At 42.1% G+C, this 21,920-nt stretch overlaps 1 protein-coding gene across 9 annotated transcripts in view; it reads left to right on the forward strand.

Annotated features, from left to right (window-relative positions):
- Positions 1 to 21,920, forward strand: part of auts2 (AUTS2, activator of transcription and developmental regulator) — a 356,245-nt gene that overhangs the window by 302,273 nt on the left and 32,052 nt on the right. For 8 of the 9 annotated variants that reach the window (XM_011483793.3, XM_011483792.3, XM_011483795.3 and 5 more), the window contains one exon: positions 19,744 to 19,792. In XM_011483793.3, the coding sequence (XP_011482095.1) occupies positions 19,744 to 19,792 (49 nt within the window). Of the gene's footprint in view, positions 1 to 19,483; positions 19,590 to 19,743; positions 19,793 to 21,920 lie in introns of those variants that run through there. The other variant, XM_011483798.3, reaches the window with a different exon arrangement.

Raw genomic sequence — 21,920 nt, forward strand, 5'->3', positions numbered from 1 at the left:
CCTTTTTTCTTCAATGATTTGTGATCTTCACTGGTGTCCATGGATTACATGAAATCTTTCCACCTTTATCCACCTTTGTCATGGTAGGGAGAACACGTCAATGTAAGGGTGGGGTCATCTAAGATAGCACAAGGGTTCAAAAGTGTCAGCTCACACCAATAAGAAGCTTCATAAGTAATAAAATAACAAAATTAATAACAATATCAATAAAAATAAAATATAGTGCAGACTTTTTCCGTGCATTATTTGCATGTTTTTTTTGTTTTTTTTTACAGCGTACTGTGTTCTGCATCCTGATAGGCTGTTGAGCTCCTCCATGCCATGTCTCTGGTACAGAATGTTTAGTTTGTCAAATTTACACAAGTCTTCAATTGCAGTGAAATCTTTGGTTTCATGCGATGATCCTGGATTTATTTTGAACATTTAAACAAATGACAAAAGTATGAAAATGTTTGTTTGTGTGAGAAAAGTGTAGAAACTGTGAGGGTTTTAAAATCCTTAAAACATCTGTAATCATACTTTGCATCCAAACTTCCAATTTTGTGATTAGTGTCTTTTAATTGTTTCACTGTTGAAAAATAGAAAACTAAACTGCATCCACTGCTGCATAGTTTAACTTTTCTTAGGGTTAACAAATAACTGCTGTCCTTCAAAAACAAAAACGAACTTTATTGTCTTTATCAATCCAAGTTGTAGTTGAGTTAATCCTTCAAACATTCGCAACAAATATACAACTTTACCCACGTGAATACAGAGATAAACAACTGCTATGAGCTGCAATATTTGCTTCTTGTTTCGTGACATTTGAGTCTTCCCTAAAAATGTGCTTTCAAATGTGTTTTTTTCAGTGATGAAGGGGTAAGCAACTGTTCCAAAACATAATAAAAAAATCGGATTTGGATTTTTTAAAACACATTTATTGTAAATATTTAACTTCAGAAGAGATCTGCTTTCAACTAGAAGTAGTCATTTTTAAAAACTTTTTCATGCCTAATTGTCTGTCCTTCTTAGATTTTCTGATGCCGGTGGTTTCCTCAGTGTTATTCGCAGACACAGAAGGAATGGTTGTTTCATTTTCCCTTCATAACAGCAGCCAATGGAGAATCATTTAGCTTCAAAGCTGCTTGATTGCATTATCTGACACTTGATGTAACTCAGGCATAATCTCTGTGGACAACCAGGACCGAATTATTGTGCTGAGTTTAATGCAAAGAGATCTGGGGCCAGTTTACAGATTAAAGAGATTCCTAAAAAAAAAAAGGCACACAAAATTTTCAGTTTGATCAAATTTGCCATGCCATGTTTTATTGATCGATTTGCTGTATTTTTTTTTTGTATTTAATACTCTTTGTTTTAGTTGTTGTATTTGCTCATCCCTCCATGGCTTTTCCAGTTGGAAACTAACATAGAGCTCATGGATGAACATGTGTTATCAGTGGCTAAAACATTTGCTACAGACCTAAACTATCCACTTCCAGCAAGCCATAAACCAGACTAGAGAAACCCGCAACCTAGCATCTTTTTCTGCATGTTGAGATTAGCTCTTCTTTTCTGTATGTCTGTCTTCCCTGCATGAGAAGAGTGAGGAGGATTAGATGACTCACCTTAAGTGTTCCCTGGTCACCTGTGACCAGATCCCTCAAAATTCCTCTGCCCACATGGCCAGCCTTCTTGTGATTTTTTTGTGGGGTGTTCAGTTTAAAAAACAGTCACAGGTCCTACCTTCCAAAGTTATCTTTCAAAGTATTTGTATCTCAAGGCTTGATGGTGGTGCAGTGGTTAGCATTCTCCCCTTGCAAGAATGCATTGGTTTGAATCCTAGCTGGGTCCTTCCTGTGGGTTTTCTCCAGGAGCTCCGGTTTCTTCTCACAGTCCAAAAGCATGCTTCATAGGTTCATTGGTGACTTTAAATTGTCCTCAGGCATGCATGTGATGGAATGTGTGCGTGGCACTGCAACGGACTGGTGACCTGTTCAGGGTGTACACCCTGCACAACAGCGGCTGGGATGGCCACAGCAACCTTGTGACCCTGTAAGCTGGGAATCAGTGGGTTCTGTAGATGGATGGAAAAGGGATGGATTTATATCTCATAGTTCTCAAAATTCCAAACTCTCACACTCTCACATTGCTTATGGAACATCATCTTCTCCGCTGTCCTCTCCTCCTTTAACCCTTGTGCTATCCTATGACCCCACCCTTACATTAACGTGTTATCCCTACCATGGTAAAGGTGGAGAGGATTTCATGTAATCCATGGACAACAGTAAAGATCACAGATCATTTAAGAAAAAAGGTTCAGCGAATTGTCTAGTGGGTCTAGAAGACCCCACTCCCAATGTTTAAGTGCCTAGGACAGCACAAGGGCCACTGAAGCTCTGCCAAACGTTTCATTCATGTGTAAATGTCCTGCAGGTTCAATGAATGACAGGTGAGTCAGAACCATCACACACCCCAAGAATGTGAACTCAGCACTGACCCTACAAACCCAACCTGCTGCAACAAAGCAATGTAGTTATTTCCTCTCATTGCAGTTTTTCTTTTGTGTACAGAATCATCAGCTGATTACTTATTTTCATTTAATGGTTACAAATGATCTAAAGGAAGATGTGTCTCGTCCTTAAATGATTTACCTGTTGACCTTTGAGTGGTGAAATGCCACAATCACTGTTTATCACAAAGTCATTAACCCTTGTGCTATCCTAGGCACTTTAACGTTGGGAGTTGGGTCATCTAGACCCACTAGACAGTGCGCTGAACCTTTTTTCTTCAATGATTTGTGATCTTCACTGGCGTCCATGGATTACATGAAATCTTTCCACCGTTATCCACCTTTGTCATGGTAGGGAGAACACGTCAATGTAAGGGTGGGTCATCTAAGATAATAATAATAATAATAATAATACATTTTATTTATAAGGCGCCTTTCTGGGCACTCAAGGTCGCCGCACAGCATGTATACAGTATAAAATACAATAAACACTTAAAACAACAACAACAATTTAAATAAATACAAAATTAAATAAAAAAATATAAAAACGTGAAAAGGTTAATGTTAAAGTGAATAGGCCATTTGGAAAAGATGAGTTTTTAGCTTTGATTTGAAATGTGGGAGTGTGTCAGTGTTGCGGAGGTCAGGGGGGAGTGAGTTCCAAAGCTGGGGAGCAGAGCAACTGAACGCCCGGCTCCCCATGGTGACAAGACGGGCAGAAGGGACAGAAAACTGGATAGAAGAAGAGGAGCGGAGGGAGCGAGCAGGTATGGAGACATGAAGGAGGTCAGAGAGATATGGAGGTGCAAGGTTGTGAAAGGCTTTGAATGTGTAGAGCAAGATTTTGTATTGAATGCGGAATGGGATGGGGAGCCAGTGAAGCTGTTGAAGAATAGGTGTGATATGGTTGATGGAGGGAGTGCGTGTGATGATACGAGCAGCTGAATTCTGAACCATTTGAAGTTTATGGAGGGTTTTTTGTGGGAGACCAAATAGAAGAGAGTTACAATAGTCCAGGCGGGAAGTAACAAGACTATGTACCAGTACAGCAGTGGACTGAGTAGTGAGGGAGGGACGTAGACGTTGGATGTTGCGTAGATGGAAGTAAGCTGATCTGGTGACGCTGTTTATGTGAGAAGTGAAAGAGAGACTACTGTCGAGGATGACACCCAAACTCTTTACCTGAGGGGAGGGAGAGATGGTGGAGCCGTCAATGGAAAGAGAGAAATGGTTGGTCTTGCTCAGGGTGGATTTGGTGCCAATCAGAAGAAGTTCAGTTTTATTGCTATTGAGTTTTAAAAAGTTTGAGGTGAACCAGGATTTGACTTCATTGATGCAGTCAACCAGTGCTAATGGAGGCAATGTGGAGTTGGGTTGGCTGGAAAGATAGAGCTGGGTGTCATCCGCATAGCAATGGAAATGGATGTGGTGTTTTTGGAAAATATGACCAAGCGGGAGAAGGTAGATAATAAAGAGGAGTGGACCGAGCACAGAACCCTGAGGGACACCAGTTGTGATGGGGACAGAATGAGAAGTGAAAGATTTCAGTTGGATAAACTGAGTACGGTCAGACAGGTAGGAATGAAACCAGGAGAGGACGGTGCCAGAGATGCCAATGGAAGAGAGTCTGTTCAAGAGGATAGAATGAGAAATGGTGTCAAAAGCTGAACTGAGATCAAGTAAAAGAAGGATGGACAATAAACCACAGTCAGCAGAGAGGAGAAGGTCATTAGTAATTTTTAGAAGAGCAGTTTCAGTACTATGAAGGGGACGGAAGGCAGATTGGAAAAGTTCATACAGATTATTGGAGGACAGATGAGCATGAAGCTGAGCAGATACTGTTTTCTCAAGAATTTTTGAAATGAATGGAAGGTTGGAAATGGGACGGTAATAATTGAGGTCTGTGGGATCTGCACCCAGTTTTTTAAGTATGGGAGTGACAGCAGCAGTTTTCAATGCAGGAGGAACGATTCCAGAGGAGAGGGAAGCATGGATTATGTTGGTGATGAGAGGACAAAGAGAGGGAGCTGTAGCTTTAACAAGGATGGTGGGCAGTGGGTCAAGCTGGCATGTGGAAGGTTTGGATTTTTTAATTAATGTAGAGATTTGACTAACTGTGGGTAGGGTAAATGAAGAAAACGAATCATCAGACGTAAAAGATGGAATGGAAGATAGAAATGGAGCAGAGTAGGGGGTGAGCTGTTGATGGATAAGGTGGATTTTTGTGGTGAAAAATGAAGCCAAGGTGTTGCAGAAATCAGTTGAATAGAGATGTGATGGAAGGGAGTCAGGAGGTTTGATGATGTTAGAGATGAGGGAGAAAAGAATCTTTGAATTTTCTTTATTTGAATTAATGAGATTGGAGTAGTAAGCAGATTTGGTTTTAGAGATGCACTCTTTATAGTGGAGAATGTGCTGTGTGTACATGTCTTTATGGATACTTAGTCCGGTTTTGGTGTAGAGTCTTTCAAGTTGGCGGCCTTTTGCTTTTAACTGTCTTAGAGAGGGGGTGTACCAGGGTGCAGTATAGGTGAATGAGACAGATCTGGATTTTAGTGGAGCAAGTGTGTTGAGGATGTGGTGCAGGTGTGTGTTGTAGTGTGAAACAAGTTGATCTGGAGCTGTAAAACTGTCTGTATTTGGGAGTTCACTGATCAGGGCAGATAAATTCTCCAGGTTGATATCCTTAGCATTAAGGAAGGTAATATTGCGTGAAGGCTTGTGTTTGGAAAGAAACAAATTGACATTAAATGTCACAAGCATATGGTCGGAAAACGGGATGAAGTTTGATTTACAGTCCATGGGTATGATACCTGAGCAGCAGATTAAGTCCAGAATGTGTCCTTTTTAGTGAGTGGGAAAATCAACAAATTGTTGAAAACCAAAACTGTCCAAACAGGATAGGAAATCATTAGTAAGTGAATTGTTAACATTATCCAGGTGAATATTTAGGTCTCCTAGTAATAAAACATTTGGTGAAAGAGCAGAGATATATGTTAGAAAAGTTGAAAAGTCTGACATGAAATCCTTGTTAGGTTTTGGTGGTCTGTAAATAGTGGCAATGATGGTCGGGGTGGATCCAGAAAGCTGACATACAGTGGCCTCAAATGACTGGAAGGTAGGAACTGTTATAGGAGCTGCTCTCAAACACTCACGGAAAATTAATGCAAGACAGCACAAGGGTTAAGTGGGTCCTAAACCAGCTCCTTTTTCTGTTGCTTTCAATGTAGGGAGATGAAACCAGCTGATATTTTGGAACCAAAGTTAGTTTAAACATAAATGCCTAGTCAGTCTTTTCCCAAAGGCCAAATGCTGCCTGAAGCTTCAACCTGACTCGCATCACCTTGGACAGAGTTCAATAGCATATAGATCAGAAAAGGAACAGGTCTTCATTTTCCGGTGCCAGATTTAAACAGGACTTTTATGCTCAAAGGTTGTAAAAGGGAACAGAAACAGAAAAAAGTGGAGCTTTACTCTGAAAATGAACAATTTGCTGATAGATATTCAGTTGGTTTCAACAGTGATCAGAGGCAGCTCTGAGTGCATGTTTGCATTTTGCTGAGGAGAAGCTTACAACATCTCAAGCACAGTTTTCCTCATGTGAATGAATTAGTAATGCTAAAAGATTCCATTTCGACTGTCTAAATGCTGCGTGCAGCGCGCAACCTGGTTAATATAAGGAGCCGCTCAATTTTTCATGCCCACGTTGAGTGTAGCCTTCAATTTAACATGCGCTTTTAATCTTGAGAGTGCTAAATTACTTTTTAATGTTGAGGAACATGGTGTTTTCGGAGTAACTTGTAAAAAATGCATCAGCAATGCGTAGGGGGAAAAAATTGTACTTTTTTTTTCAGGCTAAAGGAACAAAACAACACCACAGCAAAAAGGAGTGAAATCAATATGTTGTTTTGACACATCTGTCACCACAGGGCTTAAAGGAGATGCTCTCCCGTAGCAACAGTGTGTGATGGTGTGATTATCTGCTGCTGTTTTATGCTCATCTGTTGTGATGATATGGAAGGAGATATAGAGTATATGCAGATTTCCAGCATCTGCTTTTGGATGGAAAAAATGGTCATGTCACATCTGTAATGTTCAGCTATTAATTCAGCATCAGGAGTTATTGACCCTGAAGGGCTGGTGGGTGACAGGTGCTTCCTGGCCTCCCTGGCCCTGTTAGCTTTTCCTGCACACCACAGGCTGCAGAAGTCTCCTTTAATTTCCCCCGTCACCAAATCGCTAAACTTCCTCTGAGTGACTTCTTTAGGACCAGCCAACCATCCGCCTTCTGTTAGCATCTAACAATGTGGCTACCAGCTTGATCAGTCGAGTGCAGAGGAAAACACAGCCAAGCTTGTGCTAAAAGTCCATTCTCTGTCTTTATTGTTTTAGTTTACAAACAAACTTAAATTAGAACGGCTTAAAGATGAGAATCATGTTTTTGGTGTTTTTAACATGTTTATAACATTAAGCTTAAAATTGCATTGTGAGTATTTCTTTATTCAAGTCGTAAATTTGAAGCAGAAAAAAACACTGGGCAGGCCACAAGCTCCTTATTCCAATCTAGTAATGGGAGTATCAATACCAAAGTATTGAAAGTATTGAAGTATTGATTACCGTACTTCACCAATTTTGGTATTGAGTACTCTATATCACCCTGCGACAGACTGGCGACTTGTCCAGGATGTCCGCTGCCTTCGCCCAGTGGCCGGGATAGGCTCCAGCAGCCCCGTGACCCCGAAAGGGACAAAACGGGTTTAGAAGATAAATGAATGAATGAATGAATGAATGAATGAATGAATGAATGAATGAATGAATGAATGAATGAATGAATGAATGAATGAATGAATGAATACTCAATATCAACTTATTAAAAGAGGAGAAAATAAAAGTGTGTGGGTATTTTCTGGGGATTTTTGGTTAGCATGTGACTTACTCCAGTGTTTTGAGTTGAAACCCCCCCAGCCCACAGCATACTGAACTGTTGCAGCTGTCACATGACCAGAAAAGCTGCGAGTTTTACATTACCCCTTTGCAACAACACAGCATGGCATGAGCGGGCGACATTGTAAGAATGGAGAAATGGACAGCAATAGGAAGCATTGTATGGACATATTTATGCCATACATGAAAACACTTCAACCAGGTGTGATATGTGGCTGGAGTTTGACATTTGGGTTTTGGCTTCACAGAGCAATTGTACAGCAAGCACAGATGCAGACATTGAAATGTGCAGATACATGGAAGAAAAAGGAATCCCAAGGAATGAGGATCCTTTGCTTTGGTGGAAAAGATACAAGAGGGCATTTCCACTACTGAGCAAAGAACCAAAGAAATATCTTGAAAGTGTTGCTACGTCTGTTCCACCAGCGAGGCTGTTTTCTAAGGCAGGAAAAATAGTTAAGCAGAAGTAAAATCGTCTCAAACCTAAAAATGTTCATATGTTGTTTATAAACACCAATCTGAAGCTATAAAGACAGTGTGCACTTTTTTGTTATTTAGTTTTTTACATTTTTACTTCTGTATATTTACGTTAATTAATTGTGAAAGGTTTGTGTTTTGAATCATGCACATTAAAGTTGTTATCGTGCTCTTTTTTGATAGTTTGTTTTTAGAATAACTAATAATTAATATAAATAAATTACCAGTAAAATAAGTAATTATTGTGGAATATTTTATGCAAAAAGTAATAGATATTGTGTCAAATCGTAAAAGTCTGCATCACCCATCACTACACCAAGCCCTAAGCAACGGGAAGGGGAAAGGGGGCCGGGGTTGCTTAATTGGAAATGATTTATTCTTCCTTTCATCAATTATATCTTTTTACAACAAACTGGTTCTGCCTATGTCAGCAGACCCAAGAAAAGACAGGCCGAACGGCAGCGTCCTGCGGGAAAGCATGTGAGTTCCAGGGTATTTACCTGAGTGTCCAGGCATGGCAGGTCAGGCAGAGCAGAGCACGCTGCCTCAGCTTACTCTCTGGATCTGTGACACAGCCCATCCCCGCTGCCCCAGCAAATCCTCTTATGCCTGTCTGTCAGCAATAGGTAGTAAGGACGGTGGCAAGCTGTCTCAGATCATCTTGTTGAAGCTTGATGTTGGTAAACACAGTTCACGGTAAGCTCATCTGAGACAGGGACTGTTGACAAGGCTTAGAGCCGGCTGTGTCCCGGGTGGCCATGAGCACTGGTGGTCCTTAATGCCCCCACTGACACCAGAAAACACACAGTTGGCCTTTCTTCTTGGCACATAAATGTAAATGCAGGTGCAAAAGCGGATTGTTCAACGTAATTACATAAACACAAACAAGTCAATTATTGGTAAGTTGTACACACACTTAAGGTGGCCCTGGGAGCTTGGGTCTACTCAAGTAACCCCGTGGTGAATGGGCTGCTGTCAGGCAGCCGGCAGGACAGCTTTACAATGTTCACATTTAGGACCCAAAGCCCAACGGCGGTGCGGAGTTTGTGGAAAAAAGTGTGGAATTTATCCCGCGGGTGGACGCGAGACGTTCTCAAAGGCGTCTCTATTAAAGCAGACAAGCAGGGCCTATTTGAGCATCAGCAGCCCTGGAGATGCGTTTGTGCTCTGGTGCCTCACACCAAGAGTCTCACACTGCTCTTCACTTTTACTCTGGCTGGTGGATTCAAAATTTCAGAATTATTCACTCAGTTCCCATTTTTAGGTCATCACAACACTAATGTAACATCCTGTGGAGTCTTCGATCGGGCCTGGTGTGTGCTTTTACTGAAGCTTGGTTCCTCAGGCAGAAGCTAATGCTGAACGTGACAGCTGTGCTCAGGCTCTGTCTTCAGCTGGTGGCCCTTTATCGATACTGACAGATAAATAGCTCTGTGATCTTGTGAAGCGTGCTTTCGCCTTGATTGCCATCCCTGCTGATCCAGCGCTGCATGCTAATCATTGTAAACATCGTGTTGTGGCTTTGACACACTTAGGCTTATCTGTAATTGGTGTAATTGTTACTAGCATTTAACGAGATCGTCTTCCAGATATGGCAAGTGCCAAAGGACACAGTTGAGGGAGAGGCTTCCTCAGATCTGCCTCACTTATGAGGGCATTAAATTGAAAGCCCCTCTCTCTGTGCTATTAATGAAAGGCAGCCGTGAGCCAGAGCGCAAATCCAATAAAAGGGGCTGGAGATGAGGGGGTCATGAAATATTTAAATATACACGGCTTCAAAGTGGAGGAGGCCTCTGGTTCTTGTCAACAGACAGACCCCCTGCAGCTGAGTTGTTTCCTTTTAGTCTCTGGCCAGTAACCAGTTTCACATGTAGGTCACAAACTATCCGACGCCATGAAGCAAGGTGAGGGGACTGACTGACAACAACAAAAAAACGCCCATATCTAAGCACACACTTGCACAGAGACACAACAGGATTTTTTTGATTCAGTCTGTAGTCTGGAGTGTTCTGGTGATTTGCTGAGGAGGTTGTGTGGGACTAGAGTGTCAGAGAGGTACATAAGGGCTGTTTCAATGCCCCCGACATCTGTAACCCTTTAACCCTTTAGATGTTTTTAGCGACAACTAAATTTTGATTTGAAATGGTTTATTTCAAGCAATTATGTACAAATAATACACAACAGCAATATAATCATCAGTTATACATTCATACAGTAACTAATCAAACTTAGGATAATTATACATATTAATAAATATTGTTTGAAAGGGAGTGGAAGGAAGCGAATTTATATAATCCCACCCCGTTATACTGTAACCATTTTATTACATGATTTACCAATATCCGGTTCCCAGTTTTTATCAGACAGAATTAAAAATCATAAGATATCGATAAAGCACATGACAAAGATAAATTACTTAAATGACATTATTCATCCTCACTTGCTGTTCCACATCGTCCAGTCTTTTCTCCAGAATCTCGACCCGGTTTTCTCGCTGCTCGTTTTGAGCCCGAAATCTTCGGAACTCTTCCATCATTTCCCAAAGTGGCGTTAGCTTAGCCGACACTTGTTCCATAAAACTTTTCAGCGTTTCTTGAATAACGTCAAGAGTCTTTTTGAGGTCTTCGTATTCCTGGGGTTTCTTCGGGGGCATGGTCAGCTCTCTTTTTTGGGGAAAATCAACCTTTTAAGTAATTTGAAGATAGTTGTATTCGCAGAGAGGCACGCCACGCGTCCCTGCCCGTAACCCGGAACCGGAAAAAATGACATACACTCTTTAACATTCCGTAACTCCTTCATGCTAGGGGTGTCCAAACCTTTTGCAAAGACGCCCAGATTTGAAGCAACGAAATTAGGTAGAGGGTAGCAATTCAGCCTGCATTATTTAACCCTTACATTAACATTAAAGCAAATGAACTATTTCATGAACATGTTTTGCAATGGGGTACTTTTCATTTCTTTAGATAGAACAGAAGCAAATACATTTTTACCAAAATTACTGTGAATTTTGTATTTAAAGATCAGACAATAAAATGAAGAAAAAGGATTTTGGGAAGAAATTAAAACATTTTTAGTCTGGGTTTATATTAAATGTTACCTATTATTCACTATTAAATCCGCACTGTAAACTTCCACATTTAAATCAAGTGGACAGGAAAACTAGACAGATATTTTTCTTACTCAGAATTATAAACTACTGTGGTTTGATTAGAGAATCAAATCTGTTCATTTCAGAAATAATCTAGAAAATATCACAGAAGTGAAGCCACAGGTTTATGGCGTATGACAGCATTAAGCCAATCATAGTCAAGAAATCCTTCACACAGTTGTTAGAAAGTGCTGGGGACCGCATAACATTGGTTTTATGATGGGAACCTGCAGGCCGGTGGATAATACAATACGGGCTGCATTTGGCCCATGGGCCGGACTTTGGACATGATTTACGGAGCTGATTCTGATCATGTCGGCTTTGCGCCGTTACATAAAGTGTTGCATAACAGCGTGAAGATGCTTTTCTCTATAACAGAACCAGCTGATTTAAGTTGACTTTGTAAACACTTCTGTCAAGTGTTGCATATCAGTGCAAGGCTTCAGAATCCGTTGGAATTACGCTAACATGCTTCATGGCGAGCCTTCAGACATGTGATCCTTTTGTGATTTGCCAGCAGGCTCCACATTTTCATCCCTGAGAATCTTGTCAGATGATTGACCTTCCCTCGTCGTCTGTCAGTCCTGCAGCAGGGAATGTGGGCTGAACAGCGGCGCGGTTTAGCTCAAGTCAAGCAAAATTCAATCAGAGCCTCTCCTGTCACGTATGGGGGGTCCACAAAGAGGACAGAGGATTTGACAGGAAATACAGTGACAGCACAGAAGGAAAGGTGGTGGGAGGATGGGCAGGGACCTCCCTGCTGTCTGTCACCCCGCTGGCTTTTGATGTTCTCGGCCCATCTTGTTTCCCCCCAGAGAGCTTATCATGGGCCTGCACTCCTGAGTTGTTGAGCACAGAGAGAGCCTTGAAGAGGCGTGTTTGAGTGGAGCGCAGGGACCTCAGGGAAGGTGGCTGGGGCTGCCGCCGTTGGTGCCTGACAGAGTGGTCTTGACGGAGCGTTTCAGAGGACCTCACCCCCTTGGCCAAATACCCCAGCTGGGCTCATCGCTGGGAGGGTCTGCAGAGGCTCAGACAAGTTTTAATCCAATGCCTTGTGGTGATTTCCTGTAGCCATTTCTGTTTATTAAAAGACACAGCAGGTTGTTTCTTTCCCCTCTGTTTCACCCCCCTCCCCTAATTGTCTTCCTCTCCGTCTTGTCTGTCTCTCATCGGCTCCTGTTGTTTTGTTTTTGTCTCAACTCTTTTCCTCTGTAGTTCCTCCTTTATATCCTTACCTGTTCTTGCCTCCTTTACATCCTCACTTGTTCTTGCCTCCTTTGTCCCATTGCTCCTGTGAAATCAAATTTTCAGGTTAACACCAAATGGAGGCCTAATGGGGGGGGGAGGGGTGTGTAGCCCTTTAGGTATAGATTTGGATCTCCACAGCTATAAAACATGTATATTAGGGAGAAAACCTAAAATAAAGGGTTTACACATTCACAGTATATGACAACTGGACTGAATGACCCCTCCACCCTAGTATTTCAAACAGGAAGCTTCTGATGGTCCCAAAAAGCCAAAATCCCAAAGGTTTCTATTAAGAAATAATAGCTATTTTGTATTTGTCAGAATAACTATTCTTGCTCTACACCTTTTACTTACATGTTCTTTCTAATCCTCTTTTTTTCATGATATTTTTTCTGTCGTGTAAGTCATTCATTTGCACAACAGCTAGCATTTGATTGACGGATTCTCCCGAGCCCGCTTAGAGTGGAAGGGGTGTGGCCTTCTAACAAGCTTACTCCTGGTTGGAGAGAATGGTTGCCATAGAATTGTAGACAATTGTAGACCAATCACGGCTTACTGAGGACGTCTGGTTCCAACATGGCAACGGACGTATTACAGAAAAATGGCGACTGAATTGACTTCGTTTGGTTGGAACAGGAAGCAATTCGTCCAGTAATATACTGTAATATACCGTCAATGAATGCACGTTTTTTTGCCAGGTAATTTTTTCCCGACATAGTATACCCCAAAACAGTACTTGTCATAAAAAATAGATCAAACATGACAACACACGTGGTTTTCTTCTGTTTTCCACTGTGGAAGATAGGAATTTCCATGCTCAAAAATGACTGAAGAGTTAGGAATTTGAGAACAAAAAATTCTTAAAAAATGATGAGATGATACTTGAAACTTGGTCTTTGATCAACCCCCTCCTAGACATGTGATACTTCCCTGGTGAAGGTACAGACTCCTTGACACGTGACATATTGAAATTCATGAAAATATTTTTGCCCAATAGTGCTCTAGAGTTAAATACATCAACATGAAACAATGGGTCTGCGCCCTCTAGTGTTCATAACAAGCATGGGTTTCTGATTTCAATAACTTTCTTTTACCTTCAAAACAGTCGAACATCCATTTAATAAAACAAACAAAAACTTTGCGGATTTCACCGATCGCAAGTTATTTTTAGAACTTAACCCAGCAATAAACGAGGAAACTTTTTTTTTTCCAGAAATCTTCTATTATGTTGGAGAAAATTATGCAAGATCTAACAATACTCAATACCTTCCTCAAATACTGTCTTTCTGACCTTATAGCCTTCTATTTCCAGGTCTGCAAGCTTCCTTTTCAAGTCTCAAACAATTAGCAATCCCATCATTTCTACTGAAACTGTAATACTAGTGTTGGTTTCAGTCCAGAATGAAGCAGTTGAGAAGTTGCTTCTTATATTTTCCTTTCACTTTGTATACAACACATTTTGTACAAAAGCACTTTTCAGATGGATGCACATGTTGTTTTTAGCACTTCTCCATACATTTTCCAGCAAACCTTAGTGTCTTATTTTGAAAGGTCTTAATGGGTTCATACTGCATGTAATCCATTCATTCATTTTCTTAACCTGCTGGATCCCTTTTGGAGTCACAGGGCTGCCAGAGCCTTACCTGGCCACTGTTGGGTGCAGGCAGGGCACACCCTGGACAGGTCACCAGTCCATCGCAGGGCATTGCATGTGCAATTTCTGCAAAAATTTCATGTAAAAATAAGGCATAGACTTTATAATTCAGTGCAGAAACTGTGCCATCCATCTTGTATTTAAATTAAAACATTTGAAGTCGCTCATGTTTCACCTGCATCCTTTTTCTCTTTGAAGACGGGGAACGATTGACAGGCCTGAAATGTCTACATCACAGCCTGTGTGTCCATGTCAGCTTCTCCCATCTTCTCCCATTGTTTGAATTTGAAATGTATCTAAAGCATTTGAGGCTAAATCAAGCAGCTGACTTGTCTGCATTATTTTCCTCAGTGAGTCCCACCAATGGGACATTAGGCTGATGGCCAGTGCACCAGGCTGGTTGCTCCTCACAGGCCACTTCTTTTTGCACCGGCAACGTTTACTGAATCTGATTAATGCCGACCAGATCCTGATAATGTCCGCCATTGATCGGGCCATTTATCTTGAACTCCTCTGGCCTCAGCTTGCCCTCGCAGACCGTAGGGAGATCAGCAGATATAGATGAGAAGATAACATGGTCTGCTCTGGCTTTTAACAGCCAGCTTTTCTGCTGTTGAACTGCCTGATGTGATTTAAGTTCCATATCTGTGGGCTTAGGCTGCTGTGTTTAACGCAAAAGTCTGGCGTTTAAAGGTGTTTTCGCCTCTGCGTCTGTCAGTTTCAACAATCTCATTCCTCTAAAGATCACGCATTCTCTGTCAGGATGTATGACTAAGGAATTTTGACGCAGCCTTTCCAAAAAAATCCACCTTAACCCTTGTGCTATCTTAGATGACCCCACCCTTACACTGACGTGTTCTCCCTACCATGACAAAGGTGGATAAAGGTGGAAAGATTTCATGTAATCCATGGACACCAGTGAAGATCACAAATCATTAAAGTAAAAAGGTTCAGCGCACTGTCTAGTGGGTCTAGATGACCCAACTCCCAACAGCATATGTATCCCTTGTGCCTAGGATAGCACAAGGGAAACATATGCAGCCATGTCCCAGTTTGTATGAGGAGTTTTTAAAGCCAAATGTTTTTTATTTTTCTGTGTGTGTGGGTGTGTGTGTGTGTGCGTGCGCGCGCGTGTGTGTGTGTGTGCCATCCCTGCATTATTACAACCAATGAGTGACAGGTTAATTTATGTCTGGCTATGTGTCTGAGGAACTGGGAAGAAAGGGCCTGTCAGTGGTGCTTGTCAGGAGATTAGAGGCAGTTGTCATTGACAAACTGGTGCATGCTCCAGGAGATAAGGTTGGATGTAATGGCTGCACAGAAGAAAAAAAAAAAACATTATGTTTATAACACAATCAAATTAATGGCTGGCAGAAGAGAAAAGGCATGTTGGTGCGTAGGTTTTCATGTGTCGAATTAGACCTATTACACATCTTTTACTGCACTGTCACAAACATGACAAGAGTTTTATTCACACATCCTGTTTACTTTAAACCCTCACAATCCCCCTTTTTTTTGCTTCCATAGTTTTTAATTTATTGAATGAAATCAGCCCCTGAAACACAGTGAGTTCAATCAAATGTTTAACTCTTTGCTCTGTGTAATCATGGGTTTTAATCCTCTTAATTAACTTTTAAGTCATTCTAAATGAGTTTGAAGTGCATTTGAGGAGTTTTTCACATTAGTGAGGGCCGACAGCTTCCTCAGAACCCTCTTAACATTATTTAGAAGCTCAGCTCAACAACACTGGAACTTTGAAATGAGTAGGAATGTCAGTTGCTGCTCGACTTCCATTGATGTCATGAAAACAGACTTAAAGTGTTGCTGATAATATTCTTTCATCAAGCCTCTTTTATTAATACAGTCAGCTTTGGGTCCAATTTTTTGCCCAGAAAGGATCGACCTTTGCTAGGTTTTGCACTATTAAGGACTATTCTGTTTTTACAAAAAGTGTTTATATTTTTTAGCTATTATAATTTATACTTTATTTTAGTTCAGTCTTTTTCATTTCTTTAAACTTACATTAAACTTGAAGTACTTTAGATGTCAGATTCTCATGCATATCTACAGGTAAGGCAATACTATATACTACCTGTGTTTATTTTAAATACACTTGATTAGATTTTTATGCATATCAAAGATTATTTACCAACCTTAAATTACAATTTTCTAACTTCAAATCCTAAATCCTAGATTAGCTTCGAGGATTGTAACCTCTGTCTAGGGTGCAGAAGCTTTTTCTGTTTCTATAATCTGGGTTAGCCCAATACTTCAAATGGATGAATCATGAAATATGAGCTCACAGTATTTGCCTTGTAAACATTCAGGGGTTAATACTTCAGTCAGTGGCAGCCTGATTTATAGCTCAGAGTTTACGTTCCACATCTTTATCTTAGCCTTTTTGATAAATTGCAAGGAAATTCAATTCACAACTCCATCTCTTCATCTGGATTATCTATGTTCATTTTTGCTGTGACTCCATCATCAGGGTAACGTTCATCACCTGCAGCCTAATAACATCAACAGTTATTCCCAGCTGACCTCTAAAGCAGTTGGTAAATAAGCAGCTTTCCACAAACTTTGTACTAGTTTATGCAACACGGTCTCTCTGCTGATGTGAACATTTACAGATTTACAAACGTAAAGTAGTCCTTACCATAGAAAACGCCGGTGTTTGTCCGGATGCAAATAACTTGCACTGCAAAAACAGTCCCCCTACAAATAAATCAAACATTTGTAAAATAAAAATAAAAAAGTCTTTAAATAAACAGAAAATCTGCCAATGGAGACAAAAAGAAGTCTCACCAAGAGTTCTATTTTTAAGGAAATATTCTAGTCACTCAAACGTGTTTCCTCAAACTAAGATGATTTTTCAATTCATAAACTTTCTTAATACGATTATTTTACTTGCGAGACATATGACATTCTTACTTTCCTAAGATTCGTTTTTGCAGTGTAAGTCATCACCGAGAACATGATCTAAATTTGGTCACACTTACTTACACAACTGCGTTACTGAAATCATTATTTTTTTTAGAATATACAGCTGTCTTCTTCTGCTTAGGAGTAAGTTTTGTTTGGAATTTGGCCTCTCAAGTTCCATAAAGGATGGAGTGAAAAAAAGGACAAAGGCCTGTAACATGTCACATCCTCCGCTTGTCATTTTACACTTAGCAGGAATATTCTGATCAAAAGACAATAACAAGAAGGTTGAGAAAGCCATTGTAGTTCCCTGCGATTGTCAAAATGAAACCAAGGTTTTTAAATGTGGAGCAGCATGCAACTGCTCTCTTTGAAGTGAAAAAAACAGCATCCAAAAGTACAGAATAAAATCCCCCAAAATTCTCAGTGTTAAATTGTTAATCTGAACTTCAAACTTTCAGGACAGACAGAACATCACAGAGATACAGATCTTGTTTAATCTGATAAATGGTGATTGAGCCTTCCTTGATCGTTTTAACTGTGCTGAATCAAGACTAGCATCATGTGAGGAGAACTGCATGGAAATAGTTTGTTGTGTGGCGCATCCTTGGGGCATAACAATCCTCAAACAAGAACATAGGTTAGCACAGAAACAGCTCGAAGCTCCATCCACTTTAGCAGACTAACACCGTCCACTATCAGGGTTTGCTGCAGGGAACGACGATCTGCACAGTGACCTTGCATAAAGTTTTCCATTTACAATGTTGAGAGGTCTTTAGTATGTGACCTTGAAGAAAGTCGGATTTTTGCAACTAGACATGATTGTTTGGTTACATTTGAAAGTATCTGTCATGGTGGGCCAGGAAAAGCTCAAAGCCAAAGTCTCTTTCATTTTTCCAACTGACCTCCCATCAGGCCACTGTGAAGGGTGCTGCTGCATGGAAGACGGCGCCTGTGGGCTGCAAGAGGGCTGCATGCTGCTCATAAAGGAGCGTTTTGTTTTTCCTCTTCTTGCGGTAGCAGCACCCTACTGGGGAATTCATTAACGGCTGACATCATCTCACTCTGCGTGGAGTGAAAGAATATCTTTCTACCCCAGCTCTCCCCTCCCTCTCTCCTTTCCCTTCTTCTCTGCTCTCCTGTCTCTCCCTCTCTGTCTCTCTCCCACTTTATGAATCTTTGGAGCGCTGCTCTTTTTCCCTTTTGCGCGCCATTTACGCAAAAGATCCACGCGTGCTCCTTTGGTAGGTATTCGGAAACCCATCCTTTTGAAGGAGCGCTGCAAAGGTTGAATCCAAGTGCGCCTGGAAGCAGGAAGTGGGAGGACCTGGACCTGGAGGCAGCAGCCGTCCGTCGCTGGATGAATGGAAGCTTGTCCGGTTCTTGAGCGCGGATGGGGAGAGGCTTCTGCGCGCCCGTGACCGGGGTCCTCCACGGGGAGCGCGTCAGACAGGCTCTGCAGTCGCTGAATTCTCGCCTGCTGTCGCTTTGATTTCCCCTGTCTGTCACCGCAGAGGAAAGCGGCCGTGCGCTTTGTTGGATTGGTTGGTTAGCTCCAGCGGACGCAGCCCGTCTCTCTGCGCACGGACACGCAAACCATCGCGGATCCTGCTTGTTTGGATAGCTCAACATCTGACAAATAACACCGTTTCTGGGGAAAGGGTGGATCGAGGGATTCCCCCCCATTCCTCTCCCCTCAGCGCTTTTGGAGAAGCTTTCCTGGCGAGACAACACATGTTCCCCTTTGTCCAGACGGTTCAGTAGCGCTGTGAACGGCTTTGGATTTTTTTTTCTTGGAAAGGCTTTCTTCCCTCTGCATGGCTGCCCGTGCTGTAAGCGGAATAGACTTTGCTGACCCTCGGGTGGATTATATTCTTTAAAAAGCAGAATGTGAAACAGGACCGTTTAGAAAGTGATTCTCTGGTTCGTGCTCTTTCTGCCAAATGAAAGGTATGCGCGCCGCTTCGGATCAGCTTTGATTATGTCTTTTTTTTTTTCTTAAACAACCTGAATTTACGCATTTTGGGGTTTGTCATTCATATTGCAGGTGTTTTTGCGCAGAGTCCATGCATGCTGCAAATGAAAACACGGGATTTTAAAGTTCAGGAAAAATGTTCATTTCATAACTGTGTGGGTGCCAGTGTCAGCTCCCCTCACACCTCAGCAGGCGCACAACACGAGAGCGCACAGCTGTCACTGGATGAGCCTTTGCCATGTTTTAGCCATTCTGATGGTATTATTATAGCCATGAACTTGAATGAACCTTGGCGTCGAAGAGCGCACCGCTAAGCTTTGATTCTGGGCAAAATTCTATCCAGTTTAAAAATGTATTTAAAGAAAATTTGACTCTTCTGCAACCTAAACGAGAATGGACCCGTTTCTTTCTCTGTCACATCAGGTCTGTTTTGGGACCGTCAAGACCTCAATGTCATGGATTCAATACAAAACATCCGTGATTTTTGCTTTTCAGTTCACTTGTTTTATTTTATTTTTGTGTGTGCACATTGATTGTGTTTGCAGGCACTGGAAATGTCTGTGCGGCGCAAAGAGCAGCTCTGTCACGGTGCAACAGCGCCACCAAGCGGCCGTAATACAAGCATCCTCTTTTTTTTTTGTCTCGGGCTAATGTTGAATGTTGCAAAAGCAGCGCTGCACAGAGATGATGCAGAATTTATCCAACCTCTACATGTAAAGCTGGAATGAGAAGAGTTTAGTGACACACGTGACTAACACATGAACCATAAACACCCAAAATTCTGTCAGCAAAAGCTGCACTTAAAGTTTTTCGGGGGGAAAAAATGTTGGGTTTTTTAGAATACTTTTTCCGCATTGTTGTATTCACTCCATTCTCCTCTCTTCCAGGTTTCCGATGCCAGTTCAGAGAAATTTTTCAGCACAGCTGCAGTTAAAGGTACGGATCTATGTTTTCTTCTATGCTTTTGCCTCTTCATCATCATCCTGAGGATGTTAAGTGCGTTCTGTCTTCCAAAAGTGAAGAGTCTGTGCTCCATCACTGAGATTGTGCCTTCAAACTGAAGCTCCACTCTGCTGTAAAGTAAAAATCCCTGCTGGTTTTGTGGCGGAGCAGGAAGAGGAGGCTGACGTGACGCTGCAGGGAATGAAGAAGGGCGGCAGAGGCATCTGTTTATGGCCTCAGTTTGCCAACACCACATGTGACCCCATTATCGAGTCACTAATTTGCTGTTAAAAGCAGCTCTATTTTCTTCGACTCAGGGATAATGGAGGTGCCCCGCGTGAATGGACATTCCTCCGTAATGGGGGGAGTTACCGTGCAAAGCAAGAGTGAGACTCGGAGTCCAGGGCTGTGACCCCTTAAGGGCTTTGTTTGAAACCAGGCAGATTGCTGATGATAGCCTCTTGTAACTCCCACCCCCCCCCCACCCCCACCGGGGTTCCTCGTGTCCGTGCACTTTCCCCTGCTCAGACCTCCATCTACATTTCCCACATTGTGGGCTTTGATTTCCTCCAGGGCCTGATTTGTGGTGTGCGCCGTGGAGAGCTCAATAGCCATGCTTGACAGAGAGGTTTCCTTTTGAACGTGCTTCTCTTTCGACTGATTTGGATCCCTTGAAAGGATCAAGGCCTCCTTTGTGCAGCCTAAACCAACACAGAGCCGCCCTATCTTCCTCCAATGAAAGGACCCGACTTGGGAAGCGGCGCACAAAATATGCTTTCTCTCTGCAGCAGCAGACCGGTCTCTTGGCCCCTATTTCAATTTAAATACACTCTCTTTTCTTTTACCACCTTCCGCCCCCCAGCCTCTACTGCCATATGCTAATGCATGTCACAGTAAAAGAATCCAGGTGCTCCGAGAGCAAAGTCCTCTGCTGTTTTGATGAAGACTGAGATTCAGAAAGGCTTGGCGGCTTTGTATTTATGTTTTTAACTTCAGGACGGCAAAATCTGCTAAATAGATGTGACCGAGTCCTTGTCTAGTTAAAGCTATACCAGGTGTGTTAGTGTGTGTGCAAATGACTATTTCTTTTTTTAAATAATTTTGTATCTGGATGCAGATGAAAAAAATGCAGTTTGAAAAGGATTGTGTTTGTGGTGCAGAGAATGCACTGGGCGGACCACAAGCTCCCTGCTCCGCTCCGTTCCGATGCATCCACTTCCAGACGAAGATCCATGTTTTCCTCGTCTGAACTGGAATCTGGATCTAAACTGTACGCGCCTGGGGTGTGAGAGGCTGTGAGCTGGGGGAAGAGCACGTAAACAGATGGATGATGGGGAGTGGGGACGGGTTAGCTCCATGTTAATGGTCCAGCCCACATGTCAGAGGAGACAATCCTCTTCGTCCAAATCAGACCCAAAAGTCTTGTTTTTGATGTATTATTGATTACATTTTCATTTCTCATGAGTGAAATCAAAACGTATGGAAAAAAAAACGGATCTGGTTGGAATAAAGGCACAGTTGAGATTTTCTGATGCTTTAGTGTTTCTGTGGTTGTTCAATATTAGGGACCTTTTTTGTTTTAAAGCAACACCTTTTATTAATTATTTTCCCCTGCTGGTGTGTTTTTCCCTCTTTGTTCGGATTTAAGTTCCCATAAGTCTTTGCCTCTCGGTTTCTCTCCCCCTTTCCCTCTCACTCTGTCCGGGAATAGATTTCATTAGCTAAGAGTCGTTAAATGTTAACACTAATTACTCTGGTTGTCAGGGAAGCTGCAGGTGTCAGCTCACTGACCTGTTTTCTTTTTGTCTGCCAGACAGAAGCTATCTGCTGGCTGCTTCTCTGAAGCTGCTTCCAAGCCTTATTAGCGCTGTGACTGCAGTTCAGGGAGCAGGCTCAAGTGCAGAAAGTGATGATGACAAACCGGCACCTCAAGTCACCTCAGAGCCCCGCGGACAGATCCATCACATGATTAAAGCGGCTGTGTCCAGAGGCGTGGATGTCACCTGGTTACGTTCTCATCCTTCACGGTTTCTGTCAGTGGGGCTCGGCCGAGGCGTTTAATGAAGTGCGCCAGCAAAGCCGGCTCCGCGTTGTTTGCTGATTGTAGCCTGGCAGGAAGATT

Source organism: Oryzias latipes, chromosome 14 (genome assembly GCF_002234675.1).
Source record: "Oryzias latipes chromosome 14, ASM223467v1".
Classification (NCBI taxonomy): domain Eukaryota; kingdom Metazoa; phylum Chordata; class Actinopteri; order Beloniformes; family Adrianichthyidae; genus Oryzias; species Oryzias latipes.